Source organism: Pelodiscus sinensis, chromosome 28 (assembly GCF_052426305.1).
Source record: "Pelodiscus sinensis isolate ZL-2025 chromosome 28, ASM5242630v1, whole genome shotgun sequence".
In the NCBI taxonomy this organism is placed as follows: Eukaryota; Metazoa; Chordata; order Testudines; family Trionychidae; genus Pelodiscus; species Pelodiscus sinensis.
In genome coordinates, this window is record NC_143079.1 from 1,241,644 (window position 1) to 1,260,012 (window position 18,369).

Below are 18,369 nucleotides of genomic sequence, written 5' to 3' on the forward strand. Positions count from 1 at the left end.
CTCTGTGGAGAGGGGCAAATCAGGGCAAATTGCTTGGAGACTGGGCTACTTACACGGCACTGCACTATAAGGCACCAGACCAGTCACACAGCACGTCTGTGAGCCACACCTGCCAGTGAGCAGTCACACACGCACTCCCCTTAGACACTCCAGTTTGACCTGTGCCACAACCAGCCCGCTCCTTATGCAGGTGGGAGGTTCTAAACCCAATCTCACCAAATCCAAACGGGTTCTCCCAGTCCTGAAAGACCAGCCACAGCCCCAGGCCAGTTTGTGCCTCGGATCTTACCCACATGAGCACACTGGGCCAGTCCTTTAGCATCTAACTTCTAAAGGGGTATTAATGAAAGAAACAAAAGGTTGAGAATAAACTGGTTAAAGGAAACAAAATTACACAGTCCTTGGGGCAGCGATGGCTTGATCTGCTGTCTCCGGAACATACCCTTAGTTCGGCCGGGCCATGCGCCCTTCCAGGCTCGGTTCACGGCTGAGATGCTTCTGAAGGGAGGAGCTGGAGTGAAGACAAATGGAGGAGCCCCCAGGGACCCTTATAGCCCCTTGCCCATGTGGAGGGAATCCCGTTGTTCTCACTGTGTAAAAGAGCCTCCTAAAATGGAGTTTGTCACGTGGCCAGTCCCCTGCCTGTGCCTGACTCAGGCCTTAGCAGCCCTCGCGCACGTGCTGGTCTGCAGGGCCACAGCAAAGTCCCTCAGATGTGGATTGGCACCACTTAAGGCCCCTTGTCAGGCGAGTACTCGGATTCACTGAGTAGCCGCCCTTCCACAGCGGGGGGGCAATCCTGTTGCTCTCTCCGGGTATGTCTACACTACCCCGCTAGTTCGAACTAGCGGGGTAATGTATGCATACCGCACTTGCTAATGAAGCCCGGGATTTGAATTTCCCGGGCTTCATTAGCATAAGCGGGGAGCCGCCATTTTTAAATCCCCGCTGCTTCGAACCCCGTGTAGCGCGGCTACACGGGGCTCGAACTAGGTAGTTCGGACTAGGGTCCTATTCCGAACTACCGTTACTCCTCGTGAAACGGAATAGGCACCCTAGTCCGAACTACCTAGTTCGAGCCCCGTGTAGCCGCGCTACACGGGGTTCGAAGCAGCGGGGATTTAAAAATGGCGGCTCCCCGCTTATGCTAATGAAGCCCGGGAAATTCAAATCCCGGGCTTCATTAGCAAGTGCGGTATGCATACATTACCCCGCTAGTTCGAACTAGCGGGGTAGTGTAGACATACCCCCCCAGAAGCAAACACTTGGAATACCAGCACAGAGCCAACACGTGTAACTCAGATACAGAAACCATATCAACAGAACAACAAACCATCTGCTTTCAGTAGACACCCCACTTGGCCCACTCTGGGGCAAGCACACACCAGGGGCAGCAGCGTTCTGTGTGTTCACCTTGCAACTCCAATGATGTCGCAGGGAGCTGGGGCAGCGTGGGCCTGTCCTGTCGCCTCCCTGCTGTGCGGAGCGGCTGCTGGAGCTGTCGCCTCTGTCTGCCCTGCAGGTTATGCCTCGCTGCAGGACGAGCTCCTGTCCCCCGCCTCCCTGCACTACACGCTGCCCTCCCCACTGCGTGCAGACCAGTACTGGCACGAGGTGACCGTCCTGGACGCCATGCCCTTGGCCCCCACTGAGCCGGACGCCCTGCTGGAGCTGTCCGACATGCAGGTGTGGTCTGCGGGGCTCACCCCCTCACTGGTGACCGCCGAAGACTCCTCCCTGGAGTGCAGCAAGGCTGAGGACTCGGATGCCATGAGCGAAGGCCGTTTCCCAGGGCTGCTGCTGGATGACACCCACGCCCCGGACCAGCTGGGCTCGCTGGATCTGGCTGAGGACGACACAGTGGATTCAGATGCTATGAATGGCCTGATCGACCTGCTGGAGCAGGAGGAAGGGCAGGGGTCAGAGGAGAAGCTGCCAGCGTGTGAGCACCAGGCCGGGCTGGCGGGGGAGCGGGGCTCGGAGGATGAAGTCTCTCTTGTTGCAGGCCAGCAGAGGGTGCAGGCCAGGATCCTGGAGTCGCCCACTGTGAGCTGGGTTGCAGAGAGGAGCACGGCCAGGTAATGCTTCCTGGCCAGGCTGCTTGGAGGGCAGGCCCATGGGGCATAGGGCAGGGCAGCCCTGTCTATGCTGGGCCAGGGGGAGGGTGGATCAGCCAGGGGGTGCCCATTGCACTGGGGATGGCCATGGGGCTCTTGCCTTCCAGGAGATGTGCTCTGCTGGGGCTGCCCTGCCATAGTGCCTGGGCACGAAGGGCCCAGCTCCCTGCCCCACTCCGGTGCCCTCCCCCTGCGGCCATGCCCAGGCAGGGCCCAGCCGCCCAGGGCCTCGCTGGAGGATGTTCCGTGGCTAGCTCGGGCGCCGCAGTGCAAACGGGGCTGGTCAGGGTGGGTGGGCAGAGCAAGGGGCTGGGCCCACAGGTGGGGCAGCAGGCTGGGGGGTTGAAACTGACCCTCTCTCTCTGTCCTTGTTCCTCTCTGCTGCCCAGGCTGAGGGACTGGAATGCAGAAGGCTCCTTTGTCTCCTGCCTGCAGGACCTGCCTGCGGGCTCCTGGCAGGAGGGGGTCCCCAGAAGCCCCCATCTGCTGCCCAGGGCAGCCTCGTACGAGGAGGCTCTGGGGCCCCCGAGCGAGCGCCTGCGGAGCGACTCCCCCGAGGAGAGCGACCGGCAGCTCCGGCACACGAGGGGCCAGGGTTACAGCGCGTGGCTGGAGGCGAGCAGCTTCTTCGGGCCGGTGAGGGTACCGGGGGGGCGGCGTGACAGCCGGCCCGGGGCTGTGCACCGCGATGCTTGGAGAGCGCTTGCAGGCGTGAGCCCTAGGCTGCCCGGCCTGCAGAGCTTCCGCAGAGGCAGGGCAGGCTGGAGGTGCCGTCCGCCCAGCAGGATAACCCCTGCTCTGGGCGTTGCCTGCTGCCAGCCTCCCTGCCCTGGCTCCTGCAGGGGAAGGGGCCCAGAATAGGCCAGCCTGTGCTAGGTCAAGGGGTTTGATTTCACTAGCGCCTCGACTCTCCATTTATAACCCAGACAGCCTCCCGCATGCTTCCTAATTGGGCAGCTCCCGGGTGCCTGCCCTCCCCTGGCCAGGCAGCACCCGGCGTGGAAAGTCCAGAAATAGAGCCGGCCCTGGATGGCCTGGGGCAGGGCGGGGGCTGTGGGAATCCTGCCGTGGCCAGGCAGAGCTGGCCAGTGGCAGGGCAGGACTAGAAGGGGTGGGGGGCGCTGTGGGGTGCCTGGACCAATCCTCTCCTGGCCTTTCCAGGAGGCCCAGGGTGGCAGGGGGGAGACCCTATGGAGAATGCTGCTGCGGGGGGCTGGCCGCTTGCAGCCAGGGGCTGCTCCATGCTCCTTCCAAGCTGGCAGGGGGTGAGGAACAGCCCTGGCCCCTGTTCCCCACGGGGACCCTGGCTCACACCCAGCCCATAGCGCTCCGGGGGCCTGCAGGGAGGGGCTGCGGGTGTCAGTCTGGGCCGGCTGACTGGAGGACAAGCCCGCCTCCTGCCAGCACGTGGTGCAACAGCTGCAGCTACAGCCGCCTGGCCCCAGCAGCGCGCAGAGCGGGAGACCCGCCCGCACCATGGCCAGGCGCTAGGCAGCCGACCGGCACGCACCATGTGGGCCTTCCTGACCCAGCTGCTGGTCACCCTGGTGCTGCTGGGCTTCTTCCTGGTCAGCTGCCAGAACGTGCTGCACATCGTGCAGGGCGCCGTGCGCTTCCTGCTCAAGCACGTGCACCGGGAGCTGGACAAGGAGCTGGGCGAGAGCGAGGGGCTGACGGATGACGAGGAGTCCGTCGCCACCAGGGTGGTCCGCCGGCGCGTCATCGTGAAGGTGACATGGGCGGGCGGCCAGGCAGGGCCAGCCTGTTCCAGCTGGGCCTACAGCTCCCAGCGAGGGCTGGCGGGGTGTGCGGGGGGTTGGCAGTCAGTAGGGCAGGTTGGATTTGTCGTCATTCTTGCCCGTGGGGCCCGGCAGAGGGTCCGGGGGCTGCCCGTGGGGCCCGGCAGAGGGTCCGGGGGCTGCCCGTGGGGCCCGGCAGAGGGTCCGGGGGCTGCTTGCGGGGCCCGGCAGAGAGCCCGGGGGCTGCCCGTGGGGCCCGGCAGAGGGCCCGGGGGCTGCCCGTGGGGCCCGGCAGAGGGCCCGGGGGCTGCTCGTGGGGCCCGGCAGAGGGCCCGGGGGCTGCTCGCGGTGCCCGGCAGAGGGTCCGGGGGCTGCTCTCGGGGCCCGGCAGAGGGTCCGGGGGTTGCTCGCGGTGCCCGGCAGAGGGCCTGGGGGCTGCCCGTGGGGCCCGGCAGAGGGTCCGGGGGCTGCTCTCGGGGCCCGGCAGAGGGTCCGGGGGTTGCTCGCGGTGCCCGGCAGAGGGCCCGGGGGCTGCCCGTGGGGCCCGGCAGAGGGTCCGGGGGCTGCCCGTGGGGCCCGGCAGCGGGTCCGGGGGCTGCCCGTGGGGCCCGGCAGAGGGTCCGGGGGCTGCCCGTGGGGCCCGGCAGAGGGTCCGGGGGCTGCCCGTGGGGCCCGGCAGAGGGTCCGGGGGCTGCCCGTGGGGCCCGGCAGAGGGCCCGGGGGCTGCCCGTGGGGCCCGGCAGAGGGTCCGGGGGCTGCCCGTGGGGCCCGGCAGCGGGTCCGGGGGCTGCCCGTGGGGCCCGGCAGCGGGTCCGGGGGCTGCCCGTGGGGCCCGGCAGAGGGTCCGGGGGCTGCCCGTGGGGCCCGGCAGAGGGTCCGGGGGCTGCCCGTGGGGCCCGGCAGAGGGCCCGGGGGCTGCCCGTGGGGCCCGGCAGAGGGTCCGGGGGCTGCCCGTGGGGCCCGGCAGAGGGTCCGGGGGCTGCCCGTGGGGCCCGGCAGAGGGTCCGGGGGCTGCCCGTGGGGCCCGGCAGAGGGCCCGGGGGCTGCCCGTGGGGCCCGGCAGAGGGCCCGGGGGCTGCTCGCGGTGCCCGGCAGAGGGTCCGGGGGCTGCTCTCGGGGCCCGGCAGAGGGTCCGGGGGTTGCTCGCGGTGCCCGGCAGAGGGCCCGGGGGCTGCCCGTGGGGCCTGGCAGAGGGCCCGGGGGCTGCTCATGGGGCCCAGCAGAGGGTCCGGGGGCTGCTCGCGGGGCCCGGCAGAGGGCCTGGGGGGGCCCGTGGGGCCCGGCAGAGGGTCCGGGGGTTGCTCGCGGTGCCCGGCAGAGGGTCCGGGGGCTGCTCTCGGGGCCCGGCAGAGGGTCCGGGGGTTGCTCGCGGTGCCCGGCAGAGGGTCCGGGGGCTGCCCGTGGGGCCCGGCAGAGGGTCCGGGGGCTGCTCTTGGGGCCCGGCAGAGGGCCTGGGGGGCCCGTGAGGCACAGTTAGAGGTCACAGGGGCTGCCCATGAGGCACTGGCTCCCTGCCCTTCCCCCTCACTGCCTCGTTTGTTCTCCCCTCTGGCGCTGCAGGGCAACGAGGTTCAGGATATCCCCGGGGAGCAAGTGACGGAGGAGCAATTCACTGATGAGCAAGGCAACATCGTCACCAAGAAGGTGAGTCTGAGCCCAGCGCCTCCCCCCGGGCTGGAGACGCCTCTGCCTGGGTGTGCCCAGTGTGGGGTGCCGGGGCAGGGCCAGGCAGGGGCAGGCTGCTCTGACGCCCGTGCTCTGCAGGTCGTGCGGAAGGTGGTGCGGCGGATCAGCGCGGGCGACGAGGATGCCAGGCGGGTGCCCAAGGAGGTGATTCTCGAGGGCTCGCTGCAAGAGCCGCAGGAGCTGGAAGCCGAGGCGGATCACTTCATGAAATACGCCATCCTGCATCAGGACAGCCTGGGCACCAAGGTACAGAGCCGGCTGCTCCTGCCCCTTCCGCCTCCCCACCGGCCCTTCCCTGGCCTCCCGCTCTCTTCTGCTGGGTCCGGGGGCTGGCGCGCCGTGTCCATCCGCCTGGGTGACGCTTCCTGCTTCTGTCTCTGCTGCTGTCCCCAGGAGGCGCAAGGGCACAGCCCGGACTCGGAGCTGACCGGGGGCAGGATGGGGGCTTACATAGTGAAGCGAGCCAGCCTGAAAAGGGGAGAGCAGTGACCCCTCCCATGGGCCCTGCTGAGGTAATGCCCCTTCGTTCTGACTAGCTCCTGCTCCGTCGAGCACCTGTGCCACCGTGCGGGCAGGAGACGCAGCTGCCCCACTAGGGCCTGCTGCAGAACCAGCCAGAGCTGGCAGCCTCTGCTCCCTGCTGCCCAGCCCGCCCTGCTCCTGGCAGAGGGCTGGCTTCTCTCCACCTGGGAGGCTGGCGCTGTAACACCTATCTGGCTTGCATGGCATTCCAGGGGAGGGGTGTGCCAGGGTGTCACCACGGTTACGGCAGCGAGGGGGATTGCTACCGTGGTTACAGGTACCATGGGGACCATGTTGGTGTCACCACGGTTACGGCAGCGAGGGGGATTGCTACCGTGGTTACAGGTACCATGGGGACCATGTTGGTGTCACCACGGTTACGGCAGCGAGGGGGATTGCTACCCTGGTTACAGGTACCATGGGACCATGTTGGTGTCACCACGGTTACAGCAGGGAGGGGGATTGCTACCCTGGTTACAGGTACCATGGGGACCATGTTGGTGTCACCACGGTTACGGCAGCGAGGGGGATTGCTACCCTGGTTACAGGTACCATGGGGACCATGTTGGTGTCACCACGGTTACGGCAGCGAGGGGGATTGCTACCCTGGTTACAGGTACCATGGGGACTATGTTGGTGTCACCACGGTTACGGCAGCGAGGGGGATTGCTACCCTGGTTACAGGTACCATGGAACCATGTTGGTGTCACCACGGTTACAGCAGGGAGGGGGATTGCTACCCTGGTTACAGGTACCATGGGGACCATGTTGGTGTCACCACGGTTACGGCAGCGAGGGGGATTGCTACCCTGGTTACAGGTACCATGGGGACCATGTTGGTGTCACCACGGTTACAGCAGGGAGGGGGATTGCTACCCTGGTTACAGGTACCATGGAACCATGTTGGTGTCACCACGGTTACAGCAGGGAGGGGGATTGCTACCCTGGTTACAGGTACCATGGGGACCATGTTGGTGTCACCACGGTTACGGCAGCGAGGGGGATTGCTACCCTGGTTACAGGTGCCATGGGGACCATGTTGGTGTCACCACGGTTACGGCAGTGAGGGGGATTGCTACCCTGGTTACAGGTACCATGGGGACCATGTTGGTGTCACCACGGTTACGGCAGTGAGGGGGATTGCTACCCTGGTTACAGGTACCATGGGGACCATGTTGGTGTCACCACGGTTACGGCAGTGAGGGGGATTGCTACCCTGGTTACAGGTACCATGGGACCATGTTGGTGTCACCACGGTTACGGCAGTGGGAACTGTTACTCTGCTCACTGTGGCTGTGATACCATCTCCGCGATTGTTACCCTGGGTGTACCAGGGTGGCTGCGATAGTGTTCGCGGGGTGACAGGATGTCACCAGCAGTTACAGCATGCGGGGCTATGGAGACTGCCCTTGGCACAGCCCTTCCCTGCGCTCACCGTGTCCCTGCAGGGGCTGCTGCTATAAATAGCCGAGAGGAGTTGCTGACATCCCCGCCCTCAGGCCGCCCCGCGCTGTCAGCATGTTCTGGGGCCTGGGCCGGGGCTCGGGTTTCCTGGAATGAGGTGCCACATGCCCCAGAGCGCGGAGCTGACACAGGGCAGCTCTTCCTGGTGGCCAGAGCCCTCTGGGGGCAGGGTGCCACAGGGAGCTGCGCATGGAAGCCAGCCCCGCTCGGGGCACCTGGACCTCACACCCATGCCCCCACGTGCGCCGCCTGTGCCAGCAGCACCCACCGTGCAGTGCGACTGTCCGCGTTGCTAGCAGGCCATGCGGGGCCTCCCTGGCAGCCAGCCCGCGGTGGGGACGGGGCTGTGAGCAGTGGAGGAGGGTGCGGGCAGGGGGCCCGTGGGCTGGGGGGCACATGCCTTGGGTGGAGCGTCCGTGTGCCCATGGCAAGTAAGCGGGCAGGAGCAGGGGGGCAGGTCTGCATGCCCAGCGCACTGTGCATGGGCAGCGGGCTGTGTGCGCCTGTGGCGGAGACGGTGGTGTTTGCTGGCGTGGCCTCTGGCTTTGGTGGAAGCACCAGGCTCCAGCCCCACCAGGAGTTCCTGGCTACTCAGGGTCTGTCCCCCGGCCATGCGCATTGAGCCAGCCTGGGCTGCTGGAGGCCGGGTGCCAGGGCATGGGATGAGCACGGTGCGGATGTGGCCCGTCCTAGCTGGCTGCATGGCTGGCTGCATGCGTGGACACAGCGTGCCGGGCCCCTTCCCATCAGGACGGACGCTTCCACTGCTCTCCGCCTATGCACGCATGTGTCCATGTGTGTGTGCGTGAGCCGTGCGTGAGTATTGCCCATGTGTGTGTGCGAGCCCTGTGTGTCCGTATCGGTGAGCCGTATCCGTGAGCTGTGTCCATGTGTGTACTTGAGCCGTGTGTGTGTGTGTGTGAGAGCCATGTGTGTCCGTGTGTGTGAGAGCTGTGTGTGTGCATGGCACATGTCCATGTGCTGTGAGTCAGTGTGTGCGCATGAGCTGTGTGTGTCCATGTGTACATGAGCCATGTGTGTCTGTGTGTGTGTGAGAGCTGTGTGTCTGAGCCATGTGTGTGCGTGAGCTATGTCCATGTGCGTGTGCGTGAGTCGTTTTTGTGTGTGTGTGTTCATGTGTGTGCGCGTCTATGTGTGTGCGTAAGCTGTGTGTGGCTGTGTGTACGTGAGCCATGTGTGTCTGTGAGTCGTGTGCTGTGTGTGTACGTGCGTGAGCCATGTGTGTCTGTCTGTGAGCCATGTGTGTGCGTGAGCTGTGTGTGTCCGTGTGCTGTGTGTCAGTGCATGAGCCATTTGTCCATGTGTGTGAGCTGTGTGTGTGCGTGAGCTGTCTGTGTGTGTACTTGACCCATGTGTGTCTGTGTGTCCATGAGCTGTGTGTGTGTGTGCGTGAGCTGTGTGTGTCCATGTGTGCATGAGCCATGTGTGTCTGTGTGTGTTTGAGAGCTGTGTGTCTGAACCATGTGTGTGCGTGAGCTATGTCCCTGTGCGTGTGCGTGAGTCATTTGCGTGTGTGTGTGTGTGTGTGTGTTCATGTATGTGTGCGTAAGCTGTGTGTGGCTGTGTGTACGTGAGCCATGTGTGTCTGTGAGTCGTGTGCTGTGTGTACGTGCGTGTCTGTCTGTGAGCCATGTGTGTGCGTGAGCTGTGTGTGTCCGTGTGCTGTGTGTGTCAGTGCATGAGCCATTTGTCCGTGTGTGTGAGCTGTGTGTGTGTGAGCTGTGTCTGTGTGTGTACTTGACCCATGTGTGTCTGTGTGTCCATGAGCCGTGTGTGTGTGTGAGCTGTGTCTGTGTGTGTACTTGACCCATGTGTGTCTGTGTCCATGAGCCGTGTGTGTGCGTGCGTGAGCTGAGTGTGTATGTGAGCTGTGTGTGCGCGTGGCACGTGTCTGTGTGCTGTCAGTGTGTGTGCATGAGCTGTGTGTGTCCATGTGTACATGAGCCATGTGTGTCTGTGTGTGTGTGAGCTGTGTGTCTGTGAGCCATGTGTGTGCATGAGCTATGTCCATGTGTGTGTGCGTGAGTCCTGTTTGTCTTTGTGTGTGTCCATGTGTGTGTGTGTAAGCTGTGTGTGTCTGTGTGTACGTGAGCCATGTGTGTCTGTGAGCTGTGTGTCCATGTGCTGTCTGTGTCAGTGTGTGTACGTGCGTGAGCCATGTGTCCATGTGTCCATGTGTGTGAGAGCTGTGTGTGTGCGTGAGCTGTGTCCGTGTGTGTGCGCGTGTGTAGCATGGCCTGTGCCGGGGCCAGAGGGATCCAGCCTGTGTTTGTCTGGCTGCCGCGTGCTCTGAGAGCTGGGCCCCTGCCCAGCAGCGCAGGACGCCGGGTTCTGTCCCCGCAGCGGCAGGGCTGAGGGCTGCTCGGCCCCCAGAGGAGCAGGAGCCCTGTCCCAGGCCGAGGCGGCTCTGGGGGGGGGGCATGTTCCTCCCCGGAGCACACGGGCTGCCCAGGAACAGACCAGAGCCTCCGCCCGGGCTCCCCGCTCAGCATCGTCCCAGCGTGGCAGCAGGCCCTGTCCTAGCAGAGCCGCCGGCCGGGAGCAGGCAGGGAATGGCCTGAGAGCCCCCAGCACGTGCCTGCAAGTAACAGTGACCCCTCCTCGCCCCTCACTCCCCGTCGCCAGCGTCCCTGGAATCTGGGCGCATGGGCCCCCGCTCAGGGAGACTCCAGTGCGGCCTCGCTGATCAGCAGAGCGCCCAGCGTGGGGCCGTCCCGCCATGCCTGGTGCGCATAGAACATTTATTCTGCACTTCGATGGGAAAACGGCTGCACAAGGGCTAGAGGGCACGCGGCCCGTCCCCCCCGCCAAGCCACCCAGGGCACCATCCCCCCGGCTGCCTGGCTGCTTGTCGCATGCAGCCGGCCTGGAGCTGGTGGCTGACTCCCGCTCAGGCTGGGGCTGGCTGCAGCATCTGTCCCTTAGCTGGGTGCCCGATGCCTGAGCTGCTCTCTGGCCCAGGGGCCAGGCCTCCGCAGGGCGCTGCGTGTAACCCAAGCACTGTCTTTTCTGTCCCTCAGGGCTTCACCTCCACCCCGACCCACTGAGCTGAGCCAGGTGTGGCCGGCCCCAGGAGGCACCTTGCTCTAGGCTAATGGCATGATTTCTGTAAGAGACTCCTTCCCGTCCTCCTCGCATGACCGACTGACTGCAGACGCATGAGCCACAGTTCTTCCTCCGGACGGGACCCCAGGAACCACACGCGCACTGGCCCCCTGGCAGGAGCCTGCGGCTCGGAAGGGCTGCCTGGGCCGGGGGCATCAGCCTCCTGGCATCTCGTGGCCGGGTGGGGGGCAGGGGCGGGCAGAGGCGCTGCTCTCCAGGGGCACCCAGCAAGGGCAGGGGAGCGGGTCGGCTCATGGCTTCCCTGCCCGTTTCGCCAGGGGAGCACCCAGCTCCCAGCCGCACTCGGCTCCTTGCTTGTGTGCAAAGCGCAAACTGTACAGTACTCAGCCTTGTGTATATGAACAATCGATACTATGCAACGCCCGCGGGCACGCGGCACCTGCCCCACAGCCCCGGCTCCGGCGGCAGGGCCAGGCTGGCCAGGGAGGAGCGAGGGCGGCAGCAGAGTGACAGAGCCAAACAGCCTGGTGCTTTTACGCCCCTTGGCCTCATTCATTCCCTGACCCCCACCCAGAGCCAGGCCCCACTGCCCCTCCTGGATGGGCACTGGCCCAGCAGGGCGGGGACACCTGCCTCCGCCCATGCTCGGCTCGCCCCAGCACAACGGCCGCGCAGGAGAGATGCAGCAGGGTTCACCTCCCTGTCCTCTGCACCCAGGGGAGGCGGGGTCCCTCGGCCTCTCCGCTAAGCCAAAATCAGCACAGCCCCCGAGTCCCTTGCCCCATCCAGGACCAAGCCCCAGTGCCTAGGGCAGAGGAGGCGCGTCAGAGCTGCCCTGCCTGGGCACCACACACCCTGCCCTGCAGTCAGGCCAGGGCAGCGGCCCCTTGGCTCAGGTTCCTGGCAGGGCCGGGGGTGGGCGCAGGTGTGATGTGACCCCAGGAGGGCTGGCTGCAGGACGGGATGCTGGGTGCCATGGCCCTCACCTTCCGGAAGGAGCCTGCATGCAGGGATCCCCGCCAGGTGGGAACCACTGGCCTGCACTCCCCCCGGCTCCTTTGCACAGGGGCTGGCATGTTTGCTTAGGCCAAGCTGGCCCCACGGGGGTGGCGCTAGCAACCCTGGCAGGGGGCAGTGGAGTAGGACAGCGCCCTGCCCATGCTGGCTGTGGAGGGGGGCGAGGTGCAAGCTGAGGCTCGGAGAGCAAAGCCAAGTAGGACACAGCCCGTCCATCCATCCCCCTCCGCTCTGTAACATAACGGCCCTGGAATGGCTGATGCAGCTGCCTTTGCCAGCATCTCCGTAGAGTCTAGTGCGGGCCCCGCTTTGGGCTCCATGCTCCGCAGGGAACGTGCCGCTGCACTCGGCCGGCCCGCGGGGCCGTCGCTTCGCTCTGATCGCTAGGCAGGCTGGAGGGGCGGGCGCTCGACCCGACGCCTGGAGAATGGCGCCAGCTGCGCACTAGACGCTTCTTAGAGGTTTTACAGGCATTTTAGTTCCTTTTTTTACTGTCATGATGACGAGCCATTTGGCTCCCCCGCCCCGTCTTAGCCCCCATGTATAGCCCAGTCTCCCTGGACACCAGCTACCAGACTACGACTTAATAAAGAAATCCACACGAGCCAGGTCTTGTCTCTGCTTCTCGGCCGGGGGTGGGTGACCCAGGCAGGCAGCGGCCCCCCGCCCGAGTGCCCTGGAGCCCACGAATGGTGGGAGGGTATCAGCTGCTGCAGCGTACTGGGCGTGCACCCCCCACCTCCCCCGCACCCCAGGGCTGATGGGCGGGAGGGCTACACCCCCAAACACGTCCAGGGCACCAAAGACTCAAGTCTGCTGCCCTGCACGGGGCTGGCCCCTGACCGGCAGGAGCCAGTGGTGGGAGCCCCTGTACCAATGCCCGGAGGTGCGACATCCTGGTGGAGCCCACGGTCGCCACACCAGTGGGGCAGCCCCACCCCCGCTTAGCTTGGGCCGGCACAGCAGCCTTGTCACACCCGTGTGCTGCCCCAGGGCCCTGGCTGCGTTCCCTGCAGTGACACCCCCCCCCGGCCCAGGGAGTGGGGCAGGGCACCAGCACCCACAGCCAGGCACAAAGCCCATGCAGGGCCAAGTGTGGCTGGGGGTGGGGGGGGTCATGCAGGCAGAGACAGGCGTGTGGGGGGGGCACATCCAGGGACTGGTGTGCAAGGGGGGGTACCTGAAGGGACAGGCATGCGAAGGGGGGGCATGTGCAGGGCTAGGGGTGTGGTGGGGAGACCTGCAGGGCCAGGCGTGCAAGGGGGGGACACGTGCAGGGCCAGGTGTGTGGGGGGGGCACGTGCAGGGACGGGTGTGTGTGGGGGGCACGTGCAGGGACAGGTGTGCGAAGGGGGGGCACATGCAGGGACAGGCGTGCGAAGGGGGGGCACGTGCAGGGACAGGCGTTTGAGGGGGGGCACGTGCAGGGACAGGCGTGCGAAGGGGGGGCACGTGCAGGGACAGGCGTGCGAAGGGGGGCACGTGCAGGGACAGGCGTGCGAAGGGGGGCATGTGCAGGGCCAGGCATGCGGCAGGGAGACCTGCAGGGCCAGGCGTGTGGGGGGGCACGTGCAGGGATAGGCATGTGGGGGGGCACGTGCAGGGACAGGCGTGCGGGGGGGGCACATGCAGGGACAGGCGTGCGAGGGGGGGCACATGCAGGGACAGGCGTGCGGGGGGGGCACGTGCAGGGACAGGCGTGCGAGGGGGGGCATGTGCAGGGCCAGGCGTGCGGCGGGGAGACCTGCAGGGCCAGGCGTGCGGGGGGGGCACATGCAGGGCCAGGCATGCGGCGGGGAGACCTGCAGGGCCAGGCGTGCGGGGGGGGGGGGCACATGCAGGGCCAGGCGTGCGAGGGGGGGCACATGCAGGGCCAGGCGTGCGGGGGGGGGGCACATGCAGGGACAGGCGTGCGAGGGGGGGCACACGCAGGGCCAGGCGTGCGGGGGGGGCACGTGCAGGGCCAGGCGGGCACGTGCAGGGACAGGCGTGCGAAGGGGGGGCATGTGCAGGGCCAGGCGTGCGAGGGGGGGGCGCGCACGCAGGGACAGGCGTGCGGGGGGGCACATGCAGGGCCAGGCGTGCGAGGGGGGGCACATGCAGGGACAGGCGGGCACGTGCAGGGACAGGCGGGCACGTGCAGGGACAGGCGTGCGAAGGGGGGGCATGTGCAGGGCCAGGCGTGCGAGGGGGGGCGCGCACGCAGGGACAGGCGTGCGGGGGGGGCACATGCAGGGCCAGGCGTGCGAGGGGGGGCACATGCAGGGACAGGCATGCGGGGGGGCACATGCAGGGCCAGGCATGCGGCGGGGAGACCTGAAGGGACAGGCGTGCGAGGGGGGGCACACGCAGGGCCAGGCGTGCGGCGGGGAGACCTGCAGGGCCAGGCGTGCGGGGGGGGCACATGCAGGGCCAGGCGTGCGGCGGGGGGGCACATGCAGGGCCAGGCGTGTGAGGGGGGGCACATGCAGGGCCAGGCGTGCGGCGGGGGGGCACATGCAGGGCCAGGCGTGCGAGGGGGGGCACACGCAGGGCCAGGCGTGCGAGGGGGGGCATAAGCTGGGGGACCCCCCTTGCACAAGCAGGGATGATTAACATTAGACAGTGGAGCCCACCAGGCCTGGGCAAGCGCAACGCCCCCTTCCTGCGCTGTCAGCTGTGGTGCCCTGCGCTGCAGCCCAGGGATGCTGGGCCCTCCCCGCCCACGGCCGCTGTCCAGCACCGGGGCAGCTGCATGCGACCGCCGCGGACGCGCCTGGGCCCTGCTCTGGCACCCCATGCACCAACCAGGCTTAGGCCAGGCGAGCCCAGCAGCCGTGGGCAGTGGCACCCCCCCACGCGAACCCCCCCCTCCGCAGCCCCGCCAGCCGGGCCCCAACACAGATGTGCATGGACGGCTGGAGGCGCACGCTGCCGTGCATCTCACACTAACCTACACGCACACACTGACCTCCATGTGCACCCCCCCGCTGTGCTTGCACGTGCACAAGCACCTCACACCCACTGGTCCAGGCAGCCCAGTGCCCCCCCACGGCCCCTGAACGCACCTGCATGGCGCTGCCCAGCCTGGGCTCCTGGCACGCTGGCGGGCGCCCCTGGGGCCGGCGGGGGCCGGGTGTAGAGCAGGCAGCCTCAGCCCCAGCTCTGAGCCCCGCAGCCGGGACTTGGTGTTATTCTTTTACAGTCAATCTTTCAAATTGCAATTTGTCTGGGGCGAGCCAATCCGGGGCCTGTCCTGTCACCCAGCCAATGGGAGCGGAGGCCCCAGCACCTCAGCCAATTGGGGCCCCGTATGCTAATTGGCCACATCTTTATCAGAGAAATGTTGCTTGTCCTGAAGTTAAACTTCAGTGGCAGGGACCTGGGTGCAGCTTCTCTGGGCACCTGGGGGTCAGCCCGGCCAGCGCCAGCATTGCATGGGCCTGGGCCTGGCACGGCGCTCCCGGAGCAGTGGGTCCGTGGCTGCCGGGGTGCCCACTGCCTGGACAGGGCCAGCAGGTGACGCCCGGGGCGCCGGCGGGAGCAGCAGGACGGTGGGGCGCTGGCGTGGCCCCCCACGCAGGCTGGGCTGCCGGGGATGGCTTTGCTAGCACGCGGCACGGCGCTGGGGCCCTAGGGGCTGGCGTGCTGCATCATGGACGCCAACCTGCCGGGGACCTTCCTGCTCAACAGCCCCTCGCTGGCCCCCTTCCCCGAGGCCAAGGCCCCCGTGTGCCAGTACTCGGTGCAGAACTCCTTCTACAAGCTCAGCCCGCCAGGCCTGGGCGCCCAGCTGGCCGCTGGCACGCCGCACGGCATCACCGACATCCTGAGCCGGCCCAACAGCAGCCTGCTCTCCGCCTACGCCCCCGCCGGCAGCTTCAGTGGCCTGGGCTCCCCACCCGTCTACTACGGCGCCCCGGTGGGGGGCTTCGCCAAGGCAGGGAGCGAGTACCCGCCCCGGGGCATGGACTGCTGGGCAGACAGCGGCCAGGAGTGGCGAGGCGGCCGGCCGTGCGGCAGCAGTAAGTACCCCGCGCAGCCGGGGGGCGGGGAAGGACCCTCGCTCGGCGGGAGCCGCAGGCGAGGCAGACACCGCGGTGGGGTGCTGCAGGCTGCGCCAGCCCCGCTGCACCCCTGGACAGGGCCACCCCAGCCAGATCGTGCTGCCAGCCTGGTCTGAGACCTCAGCTCCCTGGGCCTGGCCCTGAGCCGGGGAGACCCTCAGCTGGCCGGCAAGTGCCGTGCTGAATGCCTTGCCCAGAGGGTTAGGCAGGAGATGGCACAAGCGCTTGGCTGGGCCCTGAGTCCCCGTTACAAGCCGGAAGCGGGTCCCCCAGGGACACAGCTGAGCCTAGGACCCCGACCTGGCAGCAGGACCTGGGGGTGCGGGCGGGCGCTGCTCTCCTTACCCCGCGCCGGCTGCCTTCCGTCCTCGGGGCAGGGACAGGGGCCGCGCCGAGACCCCACCCCAGGGCTGGGGCAGAGCTGGGCCCTGCAGGAAGGGGCTTGAGGGGCTGATGGGACAGTCCCCGCCTCCCAAAGATCTTCCTTCTGGGCTCAGCCCCATCCCGGAAAGCCTGGCCCGGCAGCCCCACAGTGGCCAGCCCTGAAGGAGCGGCTGCCCTGGGGCACTGCCCCACGAGCGCCTGGGCTGCGGGTGGCTGGTGTTGCCAGCCAGTGCAGAGCCGGGCCCTGGCCAGCCCGGCGAGGCCGTGCGCCCCATTCCTTGGCGGGGACCACACGGCACAAGGACTGAGGGGCCTCTCAGGGCGGTCCTCGTTCCCCGTGACGTGGGGCTGGCGCCCCAGGGGCCAAGCCCGGCCCTGGCGGCTGTGGTGGAAGCACCTGGACCAGGCCTGGCAGACACCAGCCCCCGTGCGGGGGAGGCCGGCGCGCCCAATACGGAGCGTTACTGCCCCCCGGCGCTGGGGGCACCAGGAGCAGCCCCACTGGGTGGGGGGTGAGCAGCCTGGGGGGTTCCTCTCGCGCGGGGCAATGGGGCGCATCCCACAAAACGCAGTGTCACTGTCGCACCGGGGAGACGCAGCCTGGTCGGAGGGGGGCAGGGCCTGCATGGGGGGGTCGGTCTGGGGGGGGCAGGGCCTGCATGGGGGGGTCGGTCTGAGGGGGGCAGGTCCTGCATGGGGGGTCGGTCTGGGGGGGCAGGGCCTGCATGGGGGGGTCGGTCTGGGGGGGGCAGGTCCTGCATGGGGGGTCGGTCGGGGGGGGCAGGGCCTGCATGGGGGGGCCTGCATGGGGGGTCGGTCTGGGGGGGGCAGGGCCTGCATGGGGGGGTCGGTCTGAGGGGGCAGGTCCTGCATGGGGGGTCGGTCTGGGGGGGCAGGGCCTGCATGGGGGGGTCAGTCGGGGGGGGCAGGTCCTGCATGGGGGGTCGGTCGGGGGGCAGGGCCTGCATGGGGGGGTCGGTCGGGGGGCAGGGCCTGCATGGGGGGGTCAGGGCCTGCATGGGGGGGTCGGTCGGGGGGCAGGGCCTGCATGGGGGGGTCAGGGCCTGCATGGGGGGGTCGGTCTGGGGGGGGCAGGGCCTGCATGGGGGGGTCGGTCTGGGGGGACAGGGCCTGCATGGGGGGTCGGTCGGAGGGGGGCAGGGCCTGCATGGGGGGTCGGTCGGAGGGGGGCAGGGCCTGCATGGGGGGGTCGGTCTGGGGGGGCTGCCAGGTCCATTGCCCCTCGGGGGGGCCACGTCCTGCTGGAGGCGGGGGGGCGAGGGGCCCTGGGACGCGGGCAGCACGGTCCCAGCGTGGCTCGCTTAGGGCGACCGCCTGGCCAGACGTGCCCTGGTCCCGCTCCGGGCGGACCCCCCCCCCACACTCTGCTCTCTCCCGCTGCCAGCGCCCGCTCACCTGCCGGACAGCAGCCACCGGAAGAAGCACACGCGCCCGACCTTCACCGGCCACCAGATCTTTGCGCTGGAGAAGACCTTTGAGCAGACCAAGTACCTGGCCGGGCCGGAGCGGGCGCGCCTGGCCTATTCCCTCGGCATGACGGAGTCGCAGGTGAAGGTGAGTGGCTGGCCGGGGCAGAGCTGCGTCGCGCATGGCCCCTGCGCTGGCCGCGCTCCGCGGGGCCACGGGAGCCGGGGCCAGGACCCCCCGGCTTGGGCTGGCGCCGTGGGAGGTGCTGGTTCCCTGGGCACTGAGGACCTGGCATGGGGACGGGGCTGGTCCCTCCCAGCACACCGGGAGCCCGCAGGGAGGGAACCCCTCAGCCCCGTGCAGCCCTAACCCGCCCCCCCGCCTGGGCCAGGTATGGTTCCAGAACCGGCGGACCAAGTGGCGGAAGAAGAGCGCGCTGGAGCCCTCCTCCTCCTCGCAGCGGGTGGCGGGCGAGCGGGCTGCCTCGGAGCCCGAGGACGACGAGTACAACAAGCCCCTGGACCCCGACTCGGACGACGAGAAGATCCGCCTGTTGCTGAGGAAGCACCGGGCAGCCTTCTCCGTGCTCAGCCTGGGCACCCACAGCGGCTGAGCCCCCGGCAGCGCCCGGCGCTGGCCCCGTGCCCAAGCCCCCTGCACGCCGGCGCTCAGAGCCAGAGACTCTTGCAGGGGCTGCCCTGGGCAGGAGGGGGCAGGCCGTGAGGCTGGGGGTACTGGCGCAGCTGAGCCGTGCGGGGACAGGAGCAGCCGAGGCCACAGAGCCCGGCTGGGAACCGGAGCAGGGGGCTCCGCCCCCGTCCCTGCCCCATGCTGGTGTTAAAGACCCTCTGTGCCCCGAGCAGGGATGGAATAAAGGTC

The 18,369-nt window shown here is 67.8% G+C and overlaps 2 protein-coding genes across 6 annotated transcripts in view; both read left to right on the forward strand.

Moving 5' to 3' along the window:
* ANK1 (ankyrin 1) overlaps positions 1-12,236 on the forward strand; it is a 130,774-nt gene extending 118,538 nt beyond the window's left edge. For 2 of the 5 annotated variants that reach the window (XM_089773828.1, XM_089773826.1), the window contains 6 exons: positions 1,523-2,078; positions 2,507-2,753; positions 5,417-5,500; positions 5,621-5,788; positions 5,936-6,054; positions 10,570-12,236. In XM_089773828.1, coding sequence (XP_089629954.1) covers positions 1,523-2,078; positions 2,507-2,753; positions 5,417-5,500; positions 5,621-5,788; positions 5,936-6,031 — 1,151 coding nt within the window. In that variant the 3' untranslated portion in view covers positions 6,032-6,054; positions 10,570-12,236. Of the gene's footprint in view, positions 1-1,522; positions 2,079-2,506; positions 2,754-3,239; positions 3,848-5,416; positions 5,501-5,620; positions 5,789-5,935; positions 6,055-10,569 lie in introns of those variants that run through there. The other 3 variants (XM_089773831.1, XM_089773830.1, XM_089773829.1) reach the window with 3 other exon arrangements.
* Positions 12,237-14,152: 1,916 nt separating this feature from the next.
* Positions 14,153-18,369, forward strand: NKX6-3 (NK6 homeobox 3). Its single transcript, XM_075910865.2, has 3 exons — positions 14,153-15,636; positions 17,468-17,637; positions 17,882-18,369. The coding sequence occupies exons 1-3, from the start codon at positions 15,267-15,269 to the stop codon at positions 18,101-18,103; spliced, it is 762 nt and encodes a 253-aa protein (XP_075766980.1). The 5' UTR covers positions 14,153-15,266; the 3' UTR covers positions 18,104-18,369.

Bases quoted from the DNA above. Each gene is read 5' to 3' on its own strand.
- NKX6-3 (XM_075910865.2), top strand. From the start codon at position 15,267: ATGGACGCCAACCTGCCGGGGACCTTCCTGCTCAACAGCCCCTCGCTG. The intron at 15,637-17,467 runs GTAAGTACCCCG...TCCCGCTGCCAG, and splicing joins CGGCCGGCCGTGCGGCAGCA to CGCCCGCTCACCTGCCGGAC. The intron at 17,638-17,881 runs GTGAGTGGCTGG...CGCCTGGGCCAG, and splicing joins TGACGGAGTCGCAGGTGAAG to GTATGGTTCCAGAACCGGCG.